Here is a 13,016-nt window from a genome sequence, read left to right on the forward strand (position 1 = left end):
TGGCTAAAATTAATCTTGTTTAGAAAAGTTGGTTTAAATTTGCATTATTTCGTATATCAAAGCTAAATCTGCTAGTCTTAAAACGATAGGGCCAAATTTGGCCCTTATCCCTAAAAACTTGATAGCGTAAGGTCAAAAAAAACTATACGCTTTCACTTTTTGTCAAACTGGTGCTTGTACAAAAACTTATCCAAACGGAAACTAGGGTTTTCGTTTGCGACCAGGAGATCACTAGGATTTTTCTATATAAACAAAAACCTCAAGATTCAAATAAGCTTTGGCGATTTCAAAATTGAAAAATTCAAAGATTTGATGATATTTTAGGAGTGAATAATATATTTAGCTAAAGATAGAATTCAGAATGTAATGTAGTATCATCACTGTTTAATTACAAAGTGATTAATCAAATGTATGCAAAATATAGTTCGGTACAAGGAATTGATGCTTTCCACTTCTCTAAAACACTATTACTTTAACACCTTGACCTTGATGATTGGCTTCGTGTATAAGATGAAGTTAGGATCTGTATAATCACCATTCAATAAAAAGATCACATAACACACGAACCGTTTGATACGATTAACTTTGTTGCAATTGTTTAGGATAAATTATATTTATGGTAATTCAATTTTGTGTGTTCACTTAATTTTAAAACCGGACATAAAAATCACTCAACTTTCCTCTTTACTAACATAAAAGTTCTTTATGAAAGTAAATAAAAAACTCAAGAATTAAAGTGGTTTAGAATCACGTTTCGATTTTTCAAATCACCATTTCCGTGATATCTATCTCTAAACAATCACTTCCTCTTTCCTAATACCTAAATGATTTTAGAATCAAAAAGTTCATAAATTAAAGTTGTTTAATATATTATTTTCATCAGCTCTACAAGGAAGGATTACCTACTAGATGTAAAGGGGAGTTTGACCATAGGCAAACTCAATTCCAAGCATTGGCAAAGCTGCGAGGAGGCTTCAGCATGGAGTGGCGAATTGACATATCGTAGAGGCCGAGTTGGTATAAGCAACACTATAGGAGATAAGGACTACTCTGGCGCTTGATCTCCGTCACCCCTGGATCAGTAGTCGGCACTGGTTTAAGCCATCCACCCTAGTCCACTAGGGACTGGGAGAGTCGAGTATACGGCCTTCGTGAAAGGAGGCAAATGTCTCTATAAGGTGGAACTCTATGGACACTGTAGGCTCCGGAATTAGCCCATAGTGCGTGTCCCTTTTAGGATGAGGTTTAGTCATAGAAAGTCCTACCGGGACGGAATCCCCTGTGGTAGGAATTGGCTGGCCGAGACTTGGAGAAGTCTTGGCACTGCACGGGGGTGGCCTGTGACACTAGACTGCTATATTTCCGGTTTTAAAGTCTTGGCACTCCACTGTAGGTCTACCCATTCTCATGGTCAGAACCGTTAAGGGATTTATGTTAGTAAATGGCAAATTTAAGTGACTTATATTTCCGGTTTTAAAGTTGAGTGACCATGCGTGTAGTTTACCCTATTTCTGATACATAATATATGGGTGGAATATATAAATCAGGTAACACAATCATGAAATCACAACCCGTTTTTGACACTATTAATTATTAGATGAAATGAAAGATACTGATAGTACCTGAAAGGTCTTTGGTCCCTTTTTTAGTAGATAACCAACACTATTTAAGTTGTCAACAAAAGCATCAATATCTGGAACTCTTAGTCCAATTCTATCTGCCAAACTGTAAATTTCCTGAAAAATATAGATTGGAAGTGAGCTCATTTGAAGTGTTTCAATTGTCATTTCTATAACATTGCAGAAAAATAAAATGCCCCTTACAGAAATTGAAAATGTATCTTTCTGCTGCAACTCAGACTGCTTATTAAGGGCACTAAGGAAGCGTTTGGCTTCCTTTTGTTGACTCATTCCTCCGCTTCTAGCAAAGTCGACAAAACCATGCTCGTCGACATACTTGTCGTAAAGAGACTCTTTCATTATCTCAACCACATCCTGTAAACCATACACCATTCAACGAGAAAATTAAATATAATCTGGAATCTGTTCTGTTGTAGCTCCATATGAGAGATAAAAAAAAGGGCGGCCCGGTCGCATTACGCGTCCCCGCTGAGCGAGGGTCCGGGGAGGGGTCCCACCACAAGGGTGTATTGGGGGCAAGCCTTCCCTTGCCAATTTAATTGGCAAGAGGCCGCTCCTAAGACTCGAACTCGTGACCTCTGGTCACACGGCAACAACGTTTTACCGTTGCGCCAAGGCTCGCCCTCTAGCTCCATATGAGAGATAATAATAAAAAAAAGTTATTATTAAATCTTACCTAACCTATTAGTTTAAGTTTTTGAGTCAATTGATACTTTGATATGGTCTTATAGGTGAGTGTTTGGCTTATAAGTGTGAGAGAAATCTCATCTTTTGAGCTAGTTTTTGGAGTGAAAAGCCTAATAGCACACGACATTAGTACCAGAGTCCCATTCTGATCCTCGGACCTGTGGTTTGTGCATCAGATATCTCATAAATTAAGCTTATACATAGTGACCTATTGACCGAAGTTTTATACATTGACCTATTGTCTCCTGATGTTTTTTGAAGTGACCTATTAACCCACTTATCTAAAATGATATGTGCTTCAACTTGTTCAAATATCCTCTTACATTGCCACGTACTAATAAGGAGTTAATCATGTCACATTAAACAAGTTCAGGAGCTAATAAAACATCTTCTAAGTTTAAGGGCAATTATTTTATTTTTTTGGCAAGTTCAGGCAGCCTTTCAGTCTGAGACAAAGCTCTGACTCAAGCTTCAAGAATTGTTGAATGGGTCATTGACTAGAAAGTTTGAGCAAACGATACCATTGCATCTTGTTCTGTAATTTCTTCTCTCAAGTCTAACCGAGCTCGAGCTTCTGCAAGCCTCACCAAACTTTCCAGTTGTCTTGCTGTTATTGGCGTACCATCAGCAGAAGTATTACGGTCTCGAAGTCGTAAATAGAACTTTTGTAGGATTTCTGCTGCAGGTCTTGACATCCTGTATCAATGGCATTAACATATTATATAAATTTGGATTAGCTAATACTTGGGTAAAATACACTCATGGTCCCTCAACTTTAGTGTTACTAACATGATGATCCTTGAATTTCAAAATCGGATATAAGAGTTATTGAACTTTGACATATACTAACATAAAAGTCCAAATGATTGTTGATCATTGTAAACACCGGTTGACCAAATGAAATGTTGGTAAATTATACTCCTTCACTAACACCATGGTCCCTCAAAGAGTGTAATTTATTGGCACTTCACGTGGTCATTTGTACTTTTATGTTAGTATATGTTCGGTTTTAGAGTTGGAAGGTCCTCATGTTAGTAACGCGTGTATTTTACCCGCAAATATTTGGAGCTACAGTTGCAAGTTACTGATTGCTACTTGCATCAAATTCATAAGGTAGGGATCACGCCCAAATCACCTAGGAAAGACATAAGTTCTTGCATAAGCAATATACTTTCGAAGAAGTGGAGCAGGCAGAGGAGCAAAATCTACATCCTTTTTTGGTTGAAGTCTTAGCCTTGAAACTAAAGAACCACTTCTTACACTCAAATCCATGACCCCATTGTTCTGTGAGGCTGCATTTTGAACATTAACGACAATGTAAAAATAAACTCCACTTGAAAGCAGCTTCATCTATCAGCTGAAAGACTGCATTATCAATTCCCCCGTCCACTTTAAAAAAGAAAAAGAAGCAACACTACCTGATACGGCCTATACCAGACCACCCCAAACAACTCACAATCCCAATGTACACACAAATGAACCAGCCCATCTATGGTCTATACATGAACAGCCTAGAAGGGCAAACAGGTCTTTACCCTTAGACCATAATCTATAAATAATAGAGATGACCACCCCATATGATCAGGATCTTCATTATACTCTATCTCTCTCTACTTTCTCTCCATCTACCTCACACTCACTTGTAACTAACTTAAACTTTGGAGTCTATACAAGGATCGATCCCAGCATAAGACCAGTGACTGGAAAAGTCCCCATCTTAGGTAAACAATCACTACCTATTCGTTGCTTTTTCGCTGATGGTGCATGTTCCCCGCATCCAGCATGAAGCTGCAAGATGGACAAGTTTGTCATCAGAAGATTTCAAATCATTTAACATTTGAAGCGTGACTGCAATAAGGAAAGTAAGACATGCTCCACATATGCAGTTAACTACTACAGGTTTACTTAATGTTCATCTTCTTTCAAGGTTGCTTTGGATTTCACTACATGTGTTTCCAACAATTTCTCATCCAGGCACAAAGCAAACACATAATACACTTACATAAAGGTGCACAAATTGAGGCTCATTCACCACAACTTTTGATGCTTCACAATGGACTTACATTTCATGCAAAAGAATGCACCAGTTTACACTGTCAGACAGGATATAACTTACTGACATGATGTGGTCTGACACTTGTTTATCCAGAACTTCATCAGGTTTGTCAAGCAATATGAATACCAAGTCAAATCGTGAGAGCAGAGCAGCACTCATCTTTAAGTTTTCGTTCACTGTCTTTGCTCGGCTGCAATTGGGATTTCAGATATCAAAAATACAAAAACTACAAATACAAGGTATATGTTATAGCCTGTGAACATTGCTAGAGTTTTTATTTGAAAATTTGGAATGTTCATAAGGAAATGAATACCCTCTCAGATATCATAATTTCACAAGAAGGATGCTAATGTTTTTTTTCCCTGTCTAATTTGACTTTGTATTGAATCTATTATCACCATCAAGTCTCATGAGAAAGAATTATCTATAGCTGAAATGAAGAAGAAATTACTTATAATGACCACCAACAGGGTTTGCTGCTGCTAAAACAGAAGTTCGGGCTGATAAACTCGCTAGTAGGCCAGCCTTTGCAACAGAGACACATTGTTGCTCCATGGCTTCCAGAAGAGCCTGTGGCGATCCCAGTACAAGTTAACTACAATCTTAGGGGAGTGAAGAAAGTAGCAATGAATCAAGAATCTATGAAGAACCTGATGCTCTGCGGACATTTTATCAAACTCATCAATACAGCATAATCCACCATCTGCTAGCACCATTGCACCTGTTGGGAAATAGTATTGTTTCTAGAGAATTTATCATCAAACTCATGCTAATAATATAATATGGAAACTTTAAAGCTCAAGGTAGACCCGATTTTATGCTGGTCAAACAATACAGAAAGTAACGTTCCCTTGCATTTGATTGTAATGAAATTCTGTCATGGGTATTTTCCCGAAATTTAATTGCTTAAATTTGAAACTAGATCAGTACTGTTTCTCATTCTGTTGTTAAGTCCTGGGACTAAGCTACAGCATGAATTTCTAAATGGAATGCATCTTAAAGCTGTTCCTAATGCATGAAACTCCCTGATTACCTACAGTTTGGAGAGTGTTGCCTACTGAATTCTTAAGAAGACTTTTCTAAAGCCAAAAATTCTCTATCTTTTTCTTTGTCAGAATAAAATGGGTGTCCTAGCACGACTCATCCAGCAATAGGCATTGGGGAGGCTCCCATACAGGCATTTATCCCCTAGCATTACAAGGGGATAGATACTCCCTTTGGTTTGGACATGTGACTTCCAGGTCATAATGGTTTAGCACCAAATATCAACATTTGATATTCTGTCACATATATATGACCTGCAAGATATATGCAAGAAAATAGCCAGCAATTCTAAGCAGCTAAATAGAGTGAATCTCCATCTAGAAGTAAAATCCTAAACCAATTACTCAACCTTATACTAGAAAGCTTAGCTTCTCAGGCATTGTCACATAAGTAGCCAAACATAAGTGAGTCACCATTTAGATAGAATCCTAAACCAATTAATCAGCCATGTATTAGATGCTGTGGCTTCTCTGAAGTATGATAATTAGGTCTGACATTGCTGATCGATAATGATCCCAGTAATAAGTAAAAGTTTCAATTTTTAACATCATGGAGAATACAGAAAAGCTAACCAAAATATTTAAAACTAAAAAGAAGAAAGTAAACAGAAATAACTTACCAGCCTCAAATGCATAGTCACTTGTCATGCTATCCTTCACTACAGCTACAGTGAGACCAGCATTGGTTGTAGCGTTGCCACATACATAAATGCCACGTGGGGAAACAGCAGATGCTGCTTGCAGTAATTGACTTTTTCCTAGCCCAGGATCACCTAACAAAAGGGAAACACGAGGTCATTTTTTCTATTTATAAAGAGAAAATCCTTTTGGGAATTGAGGAAAATATGGTAGTGGATAGGACGGAGTGGAGGGAGCGAATTTGTGTCGCTGACACGACTTGATTTCACGGTTTTATATGATGGTTCATGTTAGCCGACCCCGAATCATTTCGGGACTAAGGCTTTGTTGTTGTTGTTGTTGTATAAAGAGAACATCCTTTTGACTTCTAAGTAGTGAAGTTAGTTTGGTTAAAAATAATGCCCACTCTTATGTAAAATATCACATGGAGAAGACAAGTATTCAAGCATACCAACAATTATCACATGGATATCTCCTCTAACTGGGACCTTATTTTGATCTGTTGCATGCTTGCGTACACCTCCAAATAGTGATAATGTTATCCCCGCTGTGAAAAAACAGAGAATTAGAATAAATCAGGTATTACTGAACTTGAAGACCATGCTTAGGAAGGAAACAAGCAAATGCAGCTGGAGAAAACTTGGTAATTTCACTCGTACCTAGATATTGCCCATTAAGCTGCTTGGCGTTCATAGTTTGAAAATGATTAACAATTTGATTTGCACATGATAATAAAAGGAAGTACTACTAGTAAGGGGAATCGGTCGAATATCATGGTCTAAGCTAGAACACAATTTTGTATATGAGATTCTAACAAATTAGCAGTTGTTTGACAAAAAACTTGCCTTTTCAGCTACAAACTACAAAGATGAGCAAATGAAACCAAAGACTCTTACACATCGAAACCTTAAATTTCTCTTCATGTGGTGAGATACTGAAAATTGTATAGGAAAATGATGTGGCACATTTTTTTAGAAGACTCTTATATACCTTTCACAAGTTCATGCCCATAGATTGAGGGACATATAGATTGAATTATTTGACGGAAGATATTTGAACCATATTCTTGTGAGAACTTCACAATGAATTCCAAGTCCCTTGCAGAGAATGAGAACAAATCAGACAGTTCTCCAGCTCTAGCATTAAATTTGGGATCTTGCACATCAGAAGATGTAGATTGTGACTTGGAATTTTTTATGGAAACAACTTCTAGATACAAATAGTAAAATCCTTGAAATTTGCCTTTTGACTTTCCTGCAAATATTAAGGATTGAAGAAGGTTATGTTAGGAAGAGCAAATAGTTTCTGAATTGCATGCCAATATGAAATTGTTAAGTAGGGAATGTTATGACTTATGTGTGTAGAAAAATTAACCACAATATATTTTTTTTCCATACCATATAACTATTACCATGCATAACCCCATACAGAAATCTTTTTACCCTACCTCCTCCAATATCCGCATAATTGTTAATTGTTCTTATAATTCCAGTAACAGTCACCACATCTCCGGGGATACATGCATCGACAAGATCTTCAGTCAGTTCACATTCCACTGTTCGAGGAACTCTTCCTTCTTCGTGATCTTCTGATCTTAGTAGTTCCTGTATCCTGGAGGAAGGCATGCACAAATATTTGGAGGGATACAAAAATCAGAAAACGAAATGAAAGAAGGTAAAGGAAAAGAAAAAATTCTTTCAAAATGCAATGGGAGAACAATGCACCAAACTCCTCCAAAAAATAACTTGCCTTATTTTCTGAAAATCTATGGCCTGAGCAGAAGATCGAATGGGGTGAAATGTCCTGCTCTTGCACCCATTCAAGTTACATATAGCTGGTGGCGAGAATTTTCCATCAGGAAAAACCCGTACGATATTTGATTTACACTTCTCACAGTAAAAAGTCATTTGCACCGCCAGCGGCCTAACAGTACTAGCTTTCACTACAGTCCCCCGAACAGATACAAGCTTATCTGCCATTTGACCCAATATTCATCATCCCATTCAATGTCTAATGAGCATGGAAATGCTAAAAATTCATCTGTTGAGCGAATTAAATTGCGATAACAAGCTTAATTGAAAGTTACCAATATAAGCTGCTTTTAGGTTTTTCAGAGCTATCATCGATTCAGGATAATTGTGAAGTCGGACGTTTATCCTTGCACCTTCCTCTAAAATGTTCTCCTCCCATTTGTTAAAATATAGCTGTTTGGACGCTAGTAATAAATTTTCTGAATGCAAAAACAAGTCAAAAAGCTTCAGCTGGTACCTTGTGAAGTGCAGCACCAAGGCAAGAGAGAGCTACTTTCGGTGTTTCTTCTAGAGTTGCATAAAACCCCTCAATATCACATACTTTGCGAAACTGTTGAAAGTCAATAGGCAAAAAGAAGGCGCCATGTTCATCCTGAACCTGTTTCATGAAATTGAAATTTCAATTTCCGTAACTTAACACCAAATCCATTCACCAAACAGTGTACGAAATTGAAACCTGAGAAACGAAATCTTGGGCTGTAGATGTGGAGAAGAAGTGGATGAGTTCAGATATGAGCTTGAGCTTATCATCATCGACTGCAAAATCATTCGACGGGAAGTACGCTCCCAGTAAATCAATGGCGCTGGTTTCGTTGTTGATCGAACGATGGTAAAACTTCGCATTTGGGCTCTTTCCTTTACTTCCTTCCATTATCCCGATCGATCGGGCATGTACAGTACCTGAAGCTCCCGCCTATCCCTGCCAAGTGCTTGTTGAAACTCCTTGTAAAACTCCCATTTTGGCGGGAACATGGCAATAAGAAATGACAAACGACTTGTCGTCGGCCATTTTTTCTTTAGCCAGCCCAAGTAGGCACTTTTAACCTTCGGCCCGGCCCAGCTAAAATTAAAAATTCCAAAGATGAATTTCTCTCAATTGCTTGATGACTCATTATAAGGTTTGACTCACTATATAAGTATCGCTTAATTCAATTGGTGGTGTTTAAATTTTTTATTTTTAATAGTTTGGAAGTATATTTTTATATATTTGATGTAGTTAAAAAGAAAATGTAAAACTTTTCTTTTAACTATATAAAAATACAATTTTCTACACACATAAAATAAGTAGTGTCATTTTTCATGAATTTTGATGTTTATAACTAATTAGGTAAAAGAACTTATTGTATGGTAATGAAATTATAATTGGTTGATGAATGAATGTTGCAAAGCAGTACCTTCTATGCTTACTTTGTTTTTGACAAAATAAGCATTATTTTGTTTAAGTAATTAAGTAATGCTTACTTTGTCAAAAACAAAGTAAGCATAGCCTCTACCTGCAAAGTCAGGAAAGAAAAGAAAAGTAATTCGGTTATTAATGGTATATTTTTATATTATAGTGTGACATATTGATGTATCATAACTAATGATAGCTCAACTAACAATATCCAACTAGCTTTTAGTATGCATACATTTATAACACTATTAAGATAAAGTATATTTAAGTATCTCCATCTTGCATAAGGATGACATCATTTGTTAACTAGTTAAAGGCTTTATAAGTAAAACTGTAACTTGACATGTTGAAGAAACATAGAAGGTTGAAATAAATTGTGACATCAAATATTCTCAAACGATATGAGAGTTTATCTTTATGTGTTTCATCTTCTCATCGAATATCGAGTTCGCAACAATGTAGATTGCAACTTGATTATTGCAATTCAAAATAATAGGTAATTGGGGCTGAATTTGAACTCTACTAAAAGATAAGATAATCATTTCAACTCACATGATATAGTCGCCATGGACTTGTACTCTGCCTCGGGTGAGCTCTTCCCCATTGTACCTTATTTTTTACTTCCATTACATAAAGCAATCACCAGTGGATACACAATAGCCTATGATCGATCTTCGATTCACCTTGCAACATCCCCAATTAGAGTCAAGTCTGAATGTGCATAATAAAACAAGCACATATTCATAGTGCCTTTTGAATACCTTACAACATGTAAGGTTACATCCATCTAAACATTGACATGACTATTCATGTATTAGTTAAGCTGTTGCGTTACAAACCTGATGTCTGGTCTTGTAAACCCTGGGTAAAGTAATCATCCAACCAATCTCGTGAATATGTATGGTTCTGCATAAGCATCTGAGTCTGCATCCAACTGAAACCCAGTTGGGAAGGGACCTTTTATTGTCATAGCGTCTATCAATCATGTATCTTTAACAAGATCCCGAATATATTTAGTTTGTGAGATGAGTAACCCATGTGTTAATCTAGCTAACTCGATACCCACGAAAAATTTAGCTTCACCCATCTCCTTTATGGTGAAACTACTGTGTAACTCGTTCTTTACTTTTTCAATCAATTTAACATATGTACCTATGATGAGGACATCATCTATATACACGATAAAATCTAAAAACTTGTTATCCTCTATTGCTTTAGTGAAAAGGCAGTAATTGTGCATTGATTTGACAAAGCCCAATTGAATGGGCTTAGCTATAAAGGCTTTGTTCCATTGTCTGCATGTTTGCTTCGCGCCATAAAGGGGCTTAGTTAACCTTATACACATGCCTTTTTCTTGCTTTTGTATATCCTTCGAGTGGAAACATGTATAATTCCTCTTCAATACACCCACGCAAAGTCTATTTGTTGTACATGCCAATTATTAATGATTGTTACGGCTAAAAACACTCTAACCGTAATTACCTTAGTAACAAAAAAAATAGTTATCATGGTAGTCATTGTCATACGTTTGTTTATAGCCATGCGCAACTAGTCTTGCCTTATAACTAGATACACTTCCATCATGGCCATGCTTTACCTTGAATATCCATTTGCAAGATATGGCATTATTATCATGTGGTAAGTCAACAACCCGCTATGTCTCATTCTTTTCCAATGTAGGAAGATCTTATTGCATATCTTTCTCCCAGTTCTGATCTCATTGGGCCTCTCTATAGGTTTTTAGTTCATATATATTATGAAGGAAAATAGGCAAACGTTTGGCAGCGAAAATATAAAAATTTTAACCTTTTTCCATTAACCCAAGATCCGTTAATCGTTATTTCATATAAAGAGGGATAGAAGGAAATACCTTTTGATGTTCTATCTACCGTTGCAATCGAAGTGCCCACAACTCTTACTTCGAGTTCCCGAGCACAAGACAAAAACACAATTCAAAATCAAGTTAGAATTCAACCGTATGAAAGCAATCAAGAATAGATTGCCTCTAATTAATCAACACAAGATCAAGGAATAGAGAAAGAGATTGATAATCAATTGAAACGGAAGGAAGCGGTGAATAATCTCGTCCTCAACAAGGGGGTCGAAATTCTTCTCTTCGATAGACACAGTGTTGGCCGAAATTTACACATAGGGGAGTTATATATACTCTCTTGTATCTAAACCCTAGTTAGATAGAATTAGGTTACTGAATAAGAATTTAATTCGGAATATAATTCTTATTTATTATCTATAATTATATCTTAAATATAAAGATAATAATAATAACCTTATAGGATAATAATAGGAGCCATTTAATCTCATTAAACCTCCTAACGTATTTATCCTTTAATTAATTTAATTCACAGTCATAATCTAATTAGAATTGTTAAAAAATCAAATTAATTATTTATGTATTTTTCTATACAAAAATCCCCCCCCCATTTACTGGGCCTTAGTGGACTCAGTTGGGCTTCCATCAATTAATTAACATTTGTTTCTCTTTTGGGCTCCAAGTCTTATGTGTGACCCATTAGGTTCTTATTACTCCTAGCCGTATGCAACTATTAAATTAATTTTCTCAGAATTATATTTAATCTTTGTATAACGGAATGAGTACGCGAAATGTGATTAGCAAATCCGAAACATTCCCCCAGAGCTATAAGAAGACAGGTTGATTCTGTCGTTGACCTTTCCGTATTAGTTACAGTATAATTCGATCCTTTGGCAACTACATCATTGAATTGAATCTTATGAAGATGGATAATGTCAAGTCACATATAGCGAGACGTTCGTTTTACTTGTATAGGCCGAGTTAACTCCAATTAGATAGGTTAAGTGAAATTTGTATTTCAAGTCTTAAGCTATCACCTTGCAAGGATTTAGAGTCAAGTCTTCTACAAGCGATCCTTGGACGTATCTCCCATTTATCGGGAGTGATAACTGCTCAATCCAATGTATAACTTTCCTGCAATTACTTCCTGTGATACCCAACGTCTACCGTTCACACCCCAGAGTCATCTCTGTTATGGATCGTGTTACAACAGGATCAAAGCATCACATTCCATAATCCAGAATCACTAATTAACATTCCTTTGAGTCTGAGGATTACTTATACCTATTAATATCAATGAGATGAGATGAACAGGTGACAAGGATAAATCTACCTATCCTGTTATCTCAAGTCGGGTCCCCAATCCTAATGAACTCCCTTTCATTGGATCCATGTAACTGTCCAGATATCTGCATATCTGAAGCTTGTGAGATCAGCTTTCTGTCTCGACAGAAGACATTGTTACATGCAAGTCTCAACAGTGATATGTCAATCATATTTCTAAACATATTACTTGATTTGGGGTAGTTTTAAGTTTATTAGTTTATTATCAAGTTTCGTCTCACTTCATACTTGTATGAACACTTTATAATCACTTTAAACAAACTTAAGGATTTCCTTTTATTAGACTTATTTAGTTCTTAAAATATGTTGCCTTTATATAGTTATGAAACCATATCTTATTAAAACAAATGATGCAAAGAACACTTCATTTACATTAAGTTTATATCCTAGAACAATTGTCTATAGGACACTAAACCCTAACATACTCCCACTTGGACTAAAGCCAATTGTTTCTACAACTTATCTTAGTAGAACTTAGATGACGATCATGTACTTTCTGGGTTAAGGCCTTTGTCAACGGATCTGCAACGTTGTCCTCAGTAGGTACTCTTTTTATTCTCACATCTCCTCTT

At 36.4% G+C, this 13,016-nt stretch overlaps 1 protein-coding gene across 1 annotated transcript; it reads right to left on the minus strand.

The window, feature by feature from the left end:
* Positions 1 to 330: 330 nt before the first annotated feature.
* On the minus strand, positions 331 to 8,794 carry LOC136209141 (probable DNA helicase MCM8). The gene is made up of 17 exons (XM_066000524.1): positions 8,553 to 8,794; positions 8,334 to 8,474; positions 8,152 to 8,269; positions 7,815 to 8,037; positions 7,513 to 7,676; positions 7,056 to 7,319; positions 6,517 to 6,612; positions 6,047 to 6,199; positions 5,034 to 5,104; positions 4,835 to 4,953; positions 4,444 to 4,573; positions 4,064 to 4,115; positions 3,463 to 3,619; positions 2,849 to 3,023; positions 1,824 to 1,994; positions 1,623 to 1,736; positions 331 to 523 (listed from the first exon to the last, which is right to left on the minus strand). The coding sequence occupies exons 1-17, from the start codon at positions 8,745 to 8,747 to the stop codon at positions 473 to 475; spliced, it is 2,394 nt and encodes a 797-aa protein (XP_065856596.1). The 5' UTR covers positions 8,748 to 8,794; the 3' UTR covers positions 331 to 472.
* Positions 8,795 to 13,016: the final 4,222 nt, after the last annotated feature.

The sequence above is a fragment of the Euphorbia lathyris genome, chromosome 10 (assembly GCF_963576675.1).
Source record: "Euphorbia lathyris chromosome 10, ddEupLath1.1, whole genome shotgun sequence".
Lineage (NCBI taxonomy): Eukaryota > Viridiplantae > Streptophyta > Magnoliopsida > Malpighiales > Euphorbiaceae > Euphorbia > Euphorbia lathyris.